Source organism: Bacillus rossius, chromosome 18 (genome assembly GCF_032445375.1).
Source record: "Bacillus rossius redtenbacheri isolate Brsri chromosome 18, Brsri_v3, whole genome shotgun sequence".
Lineage (NCBI taxonomy): Eukaryota > Metazoa > Arthropoda > Insecta > Phasmatodea > Bacillidae > Bacillus > Bacillus rossius.
The window spans coordinates 6,949,907-6,962,838 of record NC_086345.1 but is presented as its reverse complement, the minus strand read 5'-3'; the positions used below and the strand labels follow the sequence as shown (position 1 = coordinate 6,962,838).

The window sequence follows — 12,932 nt, the reverse complement described above, 5'->3', positions numbered from 1 at the left end:
GGAAACATATTTCTTCAACATTTTGGAATGTGACTCGTGGTTCTATCGGTTCTGCAGCATACCAAACACATTTCAACATGTACCTAAGTAAACTTTAGCGCACTCAATTGATGAAGAACTAATTAATGTATTTTGACAGCATCTTCGTGCTGTGTTATTTTCCATTCTTGAAATATAGTGAGGGAATTGACGCACAAAAACTTTGAACATTTTAAATACAATTTTAGAAAAATAAATTGCACGGTGTAAAATTTTATAGGATAGTCCATACTGTGGAATTTATTAATTTTTTTTCTTCTCATATTTTCAATAAATAATCATGAATATTTAAGTTATCAACAAATAATCAATGAAAAATTAAGGGAAAAAGTAACCAAAGGGGAATTGAACCTGAATCGCCCGCCCGCACAATAGACGGTCTAACGGCTGGGCCACTCTGCCTTAATGACTGAATTACAACGTTGTGTTTTATTTTTCTATTGCATGTTTCAATAGAACGTTTGAGAGCTGGGTTTTCTCCTCGACAGGTAGATTGCTTTCGGGAAATGCTTTATTCTCGCAAAGGGACGTCATAATTGGCGGCTCGATGTTCATGCCCTCTCCTCGATACCAAAGATTTAACCTTTTGGTAATGTGCAACTTTTAGAATAATGATAAACTAATAGTTATTTCAATTGCTGTTTCTTGTGCTTACTGAATACTTGTACAAGCATGAACATGTTCTTATTTACAATATTAACAAGGAGAGGGCAGTAGCCGGGTCTCGGACCATCTGAATTCTGGGCCAGGAGAAGGTCGCCTCTCGACTGTTAGGTGCACAATGTCATGAGCTAGATAGCGAAGTATACTCGAGAAAGAAGCCTTTTTGAAATTTTAAGCGACATCAGGAGACAGAGCGTTATCCCCTAGCTCACCTACCTATAAGTTATAAGATTTATCTGTATTCTATTGACATTGTGTGTTCACGCACTGTAGAATCTCTCTGTAGCCTGGAACGGCGGTAGACGATTGTTCAAACCCCCAGTTGATCATCAATATGTTTTCGTGGTAGGAGTGATTTTTGATGCATAGCACACACAGTGTACCAGAAGAAGAAAAAATCATCATGTTGTAATATACACCCGTTGATATGACCGACCCTTCAGAAGTACAGGAAAAAGGACAAGAGTAAGAAATGATGGTAGCCCTTGTAATAAAGTTTAACATTTCTGCTTGAAAGATGCCAATGATTACTACCAACATCTCCTGTAAAGAAATAATTTGTTTTCTTTGCAGTTTTTCAGGAAAATCAGTGAATATCTATGCTGTTTGCAGAAGATGTTTATTCTTACCATCAGGTACAAAATTTGAGTAAGCATTTGCAAAATTGTGAATTCTCAGTTGAACTAGAACCGGATATCAATTCAAGGAGAAGATTGTATAAAAATTCAATTATTCAATCTGCAATATGCTTCGTGCACTTCGAAATTGTGTGATAAGTAAGAAATATTTATGAATGTGAATTGAGTTTTGCTTTTTCCATGGAAACTTAAAAAAAACCTTGTAACATCAAGAACTCTGCATTTATAAAACATGCTGTAATTAATATAAATAATTGTTTTCTGTATTTTTATGATGATTCCGGTCCAGGTGCTTGTAATATTCCGATCTCTGATTAATTTTATATTTAGGGTAAACTAAGGTGGATGCCTTTATTTTTTAATATTAAATCATATGTGTATATTTCCTTTTAAATTTATGTATATATAGACACACATACATACAGTATTTTTCCTGCCAAAATATATATTGTTTTCACCCAAATTTTCATTTTTATACACACACACACACACACACACACACACACACACACACATAGGAAGCAAAGAAAAAGAAGAAGAAAAAGCATGCAGCAAGATTTTATCCAGTGACTAGACTAGCTATGGGTTTGCTTGAGTATGGAATAACGTTTAGTATACGTACTTATGTCGCTTAAAGTTTCAAAAATTAAGCTTGTATCTCGGGTATGCTTCACTATCTAGCCCAATGGTATTTGTGTACTTAACAGTCGAGAGGCGACCTTCCCCTGGTCAAGAATGAGACAATACGAGACCTTGCTACCTGCCCTTGTAAGATAAAATTACCCTTAAATCTTTCAAAACAGTGTAGCCTGGGGTGAATTAAAAAATGTGACGTGCAAATAAACACAATTCAGTCAAACAAGTGAAGAAAGAAATGCCTGAAATGACATTTAGTGTTCACAGCTCTCTGGTGGTGGTTTTTGAAACATACAGGTAGGGACAGGTCAACACACTGTGCCCTGGTGACATCGGAGGGGAGGGGAGAGACACACCAGAGACTGAGGGACTCACCATTCGTAGCGTAGCGTCGCTGCACATAAAGAACCTCAGAAGTTATGTCCATTTTTGGTGAATTTTACAACCTTTACATACAAAAATCAGCAAATATTTCCTGTACTAGTTACAGTAATCAAGTATAGTAGAAGCTGAGTTTTGTAGTACTATCAACAAAAAAAATAAATAAAGATTAGTTGATGCAGTTTTTTCAATCTCCTGAAGAACCTGCAAAATTTGTCATATGAGGTTTTTCATCTGCAGTGAAGATAGGCTTAAGGCTTATTCCCTCATGCTACATAAACTTTTAGTTCATTTTATATTATTATTATTTATGGGTTATCCATGTAAATTTACCATAATAGCTCTCTTGTATCTTATGTATCGTTAGAAATGTGTTGATTAGGTTTTTGCCAAGAGTTACTTAATACCGGTAAAACATTATGCAAGTGTTCATAATTGTTATCCAGGACGTCCACATTCCAGAAATTCAGGGAGAAAGTCAGGAAGTTGGAATTGGTCAGGGAATTTACTTGAAATCCTGGGAAAATTATGGAAACTCCCAAGAGTGATTTTCACGGAAAATTTTGCGGTCCAGTTTGCTGTTGTCCAGATTGAATTAATCTTTTTTTTCATACAGTGTTTTAGTGCACATTATAACGTAAAGCATACAAGTTTCTGTTCGAATTTCCATTTTTGCTATGTAATTTTAGGCCAGCTATCGGAATGGTGGGGGGCAGTATTTCGTCGTATCTTTCAGAAAGTGATAAAATAGGTAAATCATTTTTTTTTAAATGTGATCAAGGAAATTTTACTGCATATTTGTGTGGCCAGCCTTGAGCACTTGCGATACATGACAGCTGGCAGATGGAAACAGATGCAGGATGCTTTTTGTTACACTCCAACTGTTTCTGATTCTGTTTACCTATGCCAAATGAAACCTAATAGTAATATTCTAATTAGGGCCGGCCCATACTTTAAATGTTGTAGTTAATTTATTTGTCAACCTATACTTTAAATACTTACAATTTTAATAGCTTTGGCAATACACATTATGTAAATTAAGCTACTTTTTTTTTTTGAACCTGTTTGTTGAAATCATGTTTTGTTGATTTATGTTTACTTAATTAATAGTATAAATAAATATAGAGGAACTTATATATTGACGAAATCTCTTTGGTTTTTCTTTCACATTCGAAACTAAAAGATCCAACAGCCTCCCAAAGCTATGTTAAGGGGACATTTGCGTTACAACAATGAAGAGCCGTGGTTGTGGTTGCCCTGACGTCCAGCCACGTGGACGCCAGCAAGGCCAAGTACGTGGCCGCGCTGAAGGAGGCGGTCGCCATCCAGTCGGTGTCGGCGTGGCCCGCCAAGCGGGACGAGATCGTGAGGATGGTCCAGTGGACGGAGCAGAGGCTGCGGGCCCTGGGCGCCGAGGTGGAGCTGTGCGACGTGGGCACGCAGGTCAGCCCTCGCGCCCCACGTACAGGTGTAACAATACGTCATGTCGAGCGCAGCCGCACGTTACAAAATTGGTAGCAGAGCGTGGATTTGATCTTTGCTTGCAAGTTGGTAGCATAGAGCAATACAAGATATAGATACCGGCCTACGTATGGATATAAGCTTCTGCAAATACCTACTGTTTCGTTTATTTGGATCAAATATAAATCGTTCAAACAATTTTTCTAATCAAATCTTAACATTGTCAAAACATTTTTTTTACCAATCTTCAGAGGAATCAAGGAAAAATTGATCTTATTTACATAAAAATGAAAAACTGTGTGTGTGGGGTTGTGTGTGTGCGTAGTTTTGTGTGTATGTCTTTGTGTTGTTTTTTTTGTGTGTGTGTTGGTGTGAGTTTGAGTGTGTGTGTGGGAGGGTTTGTGCCAGCAACTCCAATCCCTACAGTTGGGCCGGGCTGGGATGTCGGAGCGGCTACCCCTGTGTCACTGGTGCAGGTGTTGAGGAGACAGTGTCGGCAGGCGCGGGTGCCGGGTGCTGTGCGCAGACGCTGGCCGGCGGGGAGGTGCTGCCGCTGCCTCCCGTGCTGCTGGGCTCGCTGGGCCGAGACCCCCGGAAGAAGACGGTGTGCGTGTACGGCCACCTGGACGTCCAGCCGGCGGCGCGGCAGGACGGCTGGCACACGGACCCCTTCACGCTGACGGAGCTGGACGGCAAGCTGTACGGCCGCGGCTCCAGCGACGACAAGGGCCCCGTGCTGGGCTGGCTGCACGCCGTCGAGGCCTTCCAGGCGACACAGCAGGAGCTCCCGGTCAATGTCAAGGTGGGCCCCACCCTCTGACCTTGTCTCACAACGATGACTAGCGACAGGAAACATTCGCGGGTTCAACGACCTGTAGGATGAACTCCACGGTTCTACGTACACTCCGTCAAATGCCACCAACTATTGGCTGCTTGCTGTCTTGTGGGACGTTCCAGCGTAGCAGCCTGTGATTCGATTAAGCTTTGGTCGGGTGTTTCTCATTGGCCCAGAGTCATCCAGGTGGGTTGTGAGCCAATAGCAGAGGCAGCACTCACTAAGGTATAACGATTTGTATTTTAGCCTATCGCGAAATGAATTCGCGAATTTTTTCCCGTCTCTAATAATGACCCACAAACATATGTAATGAATGTACTATGGCGGGATGTGCAGAAATTTCACAGAATAATTTGTTTGCAAGCCTTCATACTCACGCACTGTGTTCACGATAGAACCACAGTTATTTGGACACATAAGCATCCGACGCTCAGCTAGGAGAGAAGCGAATCAGGCAGGGCCAATTTACAACTACAAAAAAAAAGGTTCTCGAGATATCGTCCAGTGGAAAAGTAACCTTGGAAGAGCAGATACGCGGCAGCCTGACGACAGAGGAATTTGCTCTATTTCCGGGTGGCTGATTATGGTATAAGACATCTCGTCAGCTCTGAGAGATGAGAGTTGAGTATTGAGGAAACAAGTGGTGGGGGATCGAGAAGGAACCCCGGGAAACCCCACAATCTCACTGAGCACTGGTCACGGTTCCGCCTTGTAGGAGATCCGAGTGTGACCCTGGCGGTAGTCGAACCCTGTTTGCGTCGATGATTTGACGACTGCACTACCATCATCCTGCTAGTGCGATAGATTATTAATAATTGGATGTTGATGATGATGGATGATCAGCCTGTGGCCATCGTCACAGAGAGATGACCATGGTGTGACTGGGACAGACTGGACAAGGTGATCCGGTGATGGTTGGCTGTTTCCTTCTGCAGTGTGGAGTTGAAAGGACAACACACACTTCTGGATCCAGGAATGGTTTCTCCCGCTAATGGAAAATCCCCAACCTGGCTGGGAATCAAACCTGGGACCTTTGATCCATCCACCAGTAGCCACTGAGTCAACATGTTAGACATCCATATTTATACTGCAATATTTAAAATAATATAAAATGACATTTTTATCATGACTGTGCTCCACATACTGTCCAGACGATGTTTACACTTGTGTCCCACCACTTCTTGCGTCCAGTGAAGGTGTGGTGTGCATCATTAAGGCTAAGATCCTGAGTTTCTCGCTAGCGGGCAAAGACACGCGTAGTTATCTTTGTCCTCAACAGAGCGCACTAGCAGTACGGTTGAACGATGTAGCGACGCGCGGAAAAAAGAGGGGGGTGGGCAAGAGGACGCTGTTCTCAGAATTCTTATCGCCCAGCGGGGTGTCATGTTTACGACCGGTCAGGCAGAGGGGGGTGGGGAAGGGTGTACTCTTCCTCGGCGAGCATTATATTTCCAATCCGTTTGCCTCTCTGTCCCTTTCCCATACACCCATCCAAGACTACTCGATCCTCAACAAAGCGTACATTTCAGTTAGAAACCCGTACGTAACCGAGTGCAACCCAAGGTAATTATAATAAATATTAATTTGGTGCACTATACATATACGATATACAAATTGTATGTTTTACTGCGGTGATTATGTGGCCAAAACTATCAAGATTTGGTCTCTTTTCCAAGAACGCTTGTTCACAGCTAACCGCTACATTCAAATAAGTTGGCCAGTAATGTAGTTTTCCTGCCCCCGTAAAAAAAAATAATAATAATTTTTAACTGTGTACTACAAAGGTTTTGCGCTCCTACAAATTTTATTTCTTTACACATTTTGTCACAGGTGTGTGCGTATGTGTATTACACAAACAGTTGAACGTTGACCATCTAATAGCATGACGTTATGTTGCAAAGCGGTATTATTTGCTATATTTAATATCTCATTAGGACTGTATTTTTCTTTGCAACTATATATACAGGTGAACTTTTTATACTATCGGAGAATATTTTGTAGCTGAATATCTGTCTTCAAAATATTGCAGGTTATTGCATTAATTTTAGTGTTTTAAATGTATTATGTTTTTAAGCATATATACATGAGGCTAGAGCTAGAAAAATGTTTGGTTTCCGTTTTTAGCTGACCTGCAGCTTATGGCTTTTGATTACACTTCCTTTTTTTATATGTGATGTTTAAAAACGATGTTATTTGTAAATGTCCTGGCATTCGTACTTGTAAAAAAACATAATCATATTTTCGAAAAATAAGCTATCATTTAGTAATTTATTATTGCAATATAAATACGTGTGTATGCCAGTCGCGTCTGGCGAAATGAGGAGCTCCTTCACGCTATCCCTACTGGTGACGTCAAGCATCACTGGTAGTTCGTCTTTTATGTATGAACTGGAAGTCAAAGAGGCTCGAAATAAACATAAGTTGTAACTAATAATAATAATTTAATTCTGAAAGGGCCACATACTCGAAGAATCGCCTTCTCTACGCAATCAAACGTGTTGGAAGTAAAATATCTAAGGAGTAGGCTACACGTCATAGGTTGTATAAGAATATTTCGGAGGGAGCTAACCAAAGGATATTTTATCAAGCATACAGATAAAGTGATATTTTAAGAGTAGTAATCCCCCCCCCCCCCCCAACACCGCCCACAAACTGACGGGTTTATTGACACATCCGTACATAAAAAAACACTGCTCCACAATCTGCACCTGAATCGTCTTAGTGGGGAAAAGGTGTACATAAATTACGATCACTGACTGAGGTTATACAGAAGGTAATCAACCAGAGTAAGTGATTAGGAGCAAGGAATACTAATCCAATAAATATGCCATTGATATAATTTTATGATAATTTTTACTCACGTTTTAGAATTTGATATTGCTGAATAGCAAATTTACATTTTAAAATATTGTAACAATGAAAAATTGCGAACCAATAAATATTTTTTGCTGAGTGTATAATTTGATTATGTCTTAAGACAAATAGAAACTAGATAATATGAGTACAAAATATTTGTAAGTAATAAAAATTTATATAATAAAATACTTACATTCATACAAAATACAAATATTTTTTCTTGGACATACAAGTATAACTTCAATTCATTTTCGGCCAACGAACATAAAGTTATGCTTTGGGCCCTGATAATAAATAATACCTACATAATTACATTTTCACTTTTCACCAAAAGTACATGAGGTACAAAAGTCAACAAACCTTAAAACACAATAAAAATATACCCGGTATACATTATATTTTAATACAAACACCAATACAATACTAATTTTAACTGAACATTTTTTGGAGGTATGCATAATTTTATTAAAATTAATCAGAAAGTAATGCAGTTACATGTTTACAACCTTGCATACTTCACTTGCCTTTGACGAATCCGGATATGTTCAATGTTTAGCCAGCCGAAAAGGATGTTTGGATTTTATTTTTAAACACATGTGAAATTAGTCCTTTCTTTTAACACTTCATCGCTGTCACGTGAATTTAAGGCATCTTACATTATTATTGTACTTTTGTTTTGTAGTAACGATCGGTAGGCTAAATATATACATGTGTTTGTTGAAACTTCGTTTTAAACATCCATGAATTAATTTTGTCAATTTATTTATTGATACCAGTAAAATACAAAATAAATGATATTTATTTTATGACCTCTTAAATTATTTAAATGATAAATAAAATATGACCAAATTTTTTTTCAAATGAAGACGTATTTTCAACTGGAAGTACGCGAGAATTACACAGATTCATTTACTTGCGTATTGCATAGCATACTTCACGTCCATTTCTGACAGCCTTGCGAAGTAACTTCCAAAGTATCTACAAGTATATTCTTCAGGCGAATTCGGACACGGCATTATAATCTTCCATTATATCTAGAAGACGTGTTCTTACATTTGCTTGGAGTTTTCAATTATTTTTTTGAAATAATAAAGGCAATTTTAAAGTTTAACTCCATTTCAGAAACACTTACGCAATATATTTGGTGGTTCTCTGCAAGTGTATTTTGTGTTTTATTCTATTTCAATAATGAAGTCAATCTGAATTTATTGCCTTCTTTTTCAGATTTGTTTATACATTAGATGTATTTAAATATAAAAATGTATGTAACAGGATGAATCTTAAATGGTTTGAACAGTTATCTATAATGACTTAGTTGGTTTGTTCATTAAAAGCCTTTCTTTTTTACTGTTCAAGTTGGATTCCTTTATAACTCAAAATAAATTATCACGTAACTAAAAAAATGAATAAAAGAGCAAACTTCTGTTAGTATAAAGGTGTTAATTTTATGAACATAATGTAATACAATTTGTTCTCTAGATAAGTAGATTTAGAAGTAAGACTTCATATATCAGTCGTTACCGTGGTACGACTTCCGGAAAAGTTTTACATATATATATATATATATATTTATTTTACAGAAGGTACCGGAGCTTGCAGGTTGCGCAGTAAGTAATTGTATTGTTTGCGAGAGTTCTCTGTTGGCAGTAACACCTATGATATATGTTTGATGTTCTGTTTCCAACTCATCGTTAAAACTAAATTTTACAGACTGAATATTATCCTTTGATTTAAAATCTAAGTTATTTACAGTGTTTAAAATATGCTTTCTAGCGTTTAAGAATATTTCGTATTGTTTGTATGATGTTTGAGTTACCCGCAAAGATAATGAGATAGTTATTTTATACTGATTCTTTCGCGGTTTTTTTTTTAAATTTTAGTCTTGACAATAGGGAATGAATTATTCAGGCTGTGCTAAATAGATAGCTTATGCTTTATGTCATTAAGATCAAACTCTTCTGTTTTTGTGCATTGTATAGTATTCCTAGTTTAGTTAATTTATCCAACAATATATTTATACAGTCAAGGGCTTAGATGCTTTATAAAAAAAACTCAAGTGATTCATAATCAGTTGCCGTGTATAGATATAATTTGTAGAAAATAAGCAGTATATGTTTTACTGCTTAGAGTTTATATAAAACCATGTCTAAAATTTGAAAGTATTTTGTACTTTTCATACTTAAAATTATCATGCAATGTTCAAATATTTTTCGATATAAGTAAGGACACATGTATAAAGCGAATACATGTCGTGTCAGGCTATTTCACACATAACTGTAGTTTTTTTCTTAGAGGTTTGGCGAATTGCGGGCGTGCAGCAGTACGGTAACTACGTCCTCATTGGCCCCGTCAAGTGCGGGAAAACAGCCTTCACCGACCACAGCCAATAATTACAAGAAAAATCTACAGTGTTTTGTAAAATACCTTGACACGAAATGTATTCGCGAAATACAGGTTTCCCTAGATATAAGACGTAATTGCTCTCTGACGATAATTTTCTTTACTGGTATTTGGCAGGAGAATAGTTTTTGTAGTCTTGTGATATCCATTTTGAAAGAATTCCAATAATGGAATATATGTTCATTATAATTAATGGAGAAGTGTATATACTATTAGCAAATGGATCATTAAAAATGTGAAAATAAATTATAAAAAATTACAATTTAGTCTACTGCACATAAATCACAGATTTTAAAAAACCAAATTTACTATAACATTCAAAATATTACAGAACGTACCATGTAGAAAACACGGACGCATGTTGTTGTCTAAATGAAATAAATAAAATACAAGTCTGCGGCTTTAAATATCAAAGAAATAAAATGTTTCATAAATATTCAACGCTTGTAAGGGTACAACCATACATTACACTGATAGGACTATTTTTTCTAGTACATCATACTGATTCCTAACCAGACACACATATATAAATAATTTGTGTTACACTTCAATTAATTTGGCCATGAATTAAACCTGATAAATAAATAATGCAAACAAGCGAAACTCTACAGAGTATCGTCAAATAAAACCTGGGCCAAAAGTAAATCAATATTTTAGTGCTCAATACAATTCGAAGGAAATGGAAGATTTTTTGTAGTATTATAAATGATCATACAAGGATTGCTGATTTGGTTTTGTACTAATTTTGAGCGTAAAACTAACCCGAAAATATTGAATAAATTTTTCAGTTAAGCTGCATATAAACTGAACTGGTTTGCTAGCTGTCTTGCCATCGTAAACATGACTACGAGTCTGATTGGCCATGTTGGTGATAGACACGATTTTCAAGGCAGTCTCCCGATATCTCCCGATATTATATGAAATGTGTTTTATTTTTATACAAAATGAAGCACGAATATGTTTTATATTTCTTGTGTGAGATACCAGTTGCAAAGACTTTGCAGTTTGATTTTATGGGTAGTGAATCAATGGTATAAAATAACTTCATTTATTTTTTTCCCGATAACATCTTTTTGACATTAGTATAATTGAATCACTCGCCAAGCAGAGAACCTTATTTTTTGTAGTCACGAAAAAAATTGTTTGTATTCAATATCAGCTAATAACTTACTATTGCTTATATCAAATACATTTACAGTACTGTTCAATTTGTACAATCATGAGAAGTAAACAATAATTTCTGCAACAACGTTCTTCCGAAAGAAGGTATAAACCGATTTTAAAGGTGCGTCCCTATTTCTTAATTTTATTTTTTTAGTAATTAGAAAATAAAAATCGGTACTTTTCCGAATTTACTCATTGAGGCTGCGACCCAAGTTTCAAGTTTCCAGCCCTTTTGGTAGTGGGTTGGAATTTTTATAGGCCAGTGTGTGAGCGAGTGAATTACTTTTTGCATATTCAAGCAATTCAAAACTTAGGCAATAAAGTTTAATTATAACAATTTCACGTAAGCTAGAAAGCTCAAAGGCTGGTAAAACAATAGAATTTGATTTCATATAATTCTAGATCAATTTCATCTAAGTATAACACACCCATTTAAACACATTTTATATACATAATAATTTTACTTCAGCAAGGTCTTCGGTTTCTTGTAACACAAATAAAATTACCTAAAAAAATTACTGGACATACTTACAAAAGTTTTTAGATTGTAATATTTGCAAAATAATTTAAATAAATCTAACTGAAAATGTAAGAACACAATATAAAGGTCTTTAAAATTGTATTTTGGAAAATTACCTGAATGTTTATTTGCTAAAACTCCTCATTTCACTTGTTCAAAAGTATTTACATGTATACATATGCGTGCGTGTGTGCGCGCACTTGGAACTTATGTTTCTTTGATAATTTATAGTTGCAAATAATGTAGCGGAAGTTAAATTGAAATATATATAATTCTTTCTGGCCAATATTTGTTTACAAACATAATTTTACATGACCCCAGAAGAAAAAAAAAAAGAATCGCCACTGCTTTGTAATTGTGTTTCTAACGAACTTGTGTAACTAACGAAAATGTTTAACTGCTCAAGGTTAGTGGTACAATAAATGCTTGGGTAGTGAAAAATCTATTGTTAAAAACCAAAGGTAATTTTAAACGACTTTTAGTTAACCATTGTTCGACAGCATCGAGAGATTGGCCCTTATTTTTGTATCGTTATATACATAACTAAATCATTACGGAAGGAAGTTGCCATAGTCGGCTGGTCCTTCAGTTACTATTTTTTTTAAACATTTCTATAGAGTTGCAATAGTAACTATTAATATTTTGATCATAACTCATTTATGTAACATTACACCCAGAGCTATAGCCCATTCTACTAGAGCTAAAGTCGAGGTACAAATATAATTAAAGAAACACAATTAAATAAATATAACTAAAGAAATATAATTAAATAAATTTATAGAAAATCATTGTCATTTTGCAAATAATTTTTTTTACAATAATTGAAATATTCTAATAAAATCTTAAACATTATTTATTTGTCTTGAATGTACGATTCCTGAATAGAAGTATAAATAATAATTTAATAATTTAAATTGATTTTGGAAGTTATATTATTATATGAAACCATTTTGCTATTATTGTAATACACCGTGATTGCAGGATTCATTCATGTGTTAAGGTAAAGAGTCATATCAAAATACATAATGAAGTCACTAAGATAATATGTGAAATAATGTTGTAATAAAATGTAATGTGCGACGTTCACGTAGATGCCCGTAAACGAAACAGGTTAGATATTATAATCATATTTAGCACTTTAGTATTTCCAAAATAAGTTTTTTTTTAAGACGCCCAACTATTATAATAAATCTCTATCTACTAAAACAATTCAGTAATTGTAGTTAGATGATTTTAAATAAAAAATATTCTATGAATAAATTTGTCACGACAAGTGAAGCATATTAATAATAATTTACATCGCTGAAAAGCTGACAAATATATCTATAGAAATTGTCGA

At 35.7% G+C, this 12,932-nt stretch overlaps 1 protein-coding gene across 4 annotated transcripts in view; it reads left to right on the top strand.

Moving 5' to 3' along the window:
* Positions 1–12,932, top strand: part of LOC134541416 (cytosolic non-specific dipeptidase) — a 64,371-nt gene that overhangs the window by 17,673 nt on the left and 33,766 nt on the right. For all 4 annotated transcript variants that reach the window (XM_063384859.1, XM_063384860.1, XM_063384858.1 and 1 more), the window contains 2 exons: positions 3,626–3,800; positions 4,345–4,620. In XM_063384859.1, coding sequence (XP_063240929.1) covers positions 3,626–3,800; positions 4,345–4,620 — 451 coding nt within the window. The remainder of the gene's footprint in view (positions 1–3,625; positions 3,801–4,344; positions 4,621–12,932) is intronic.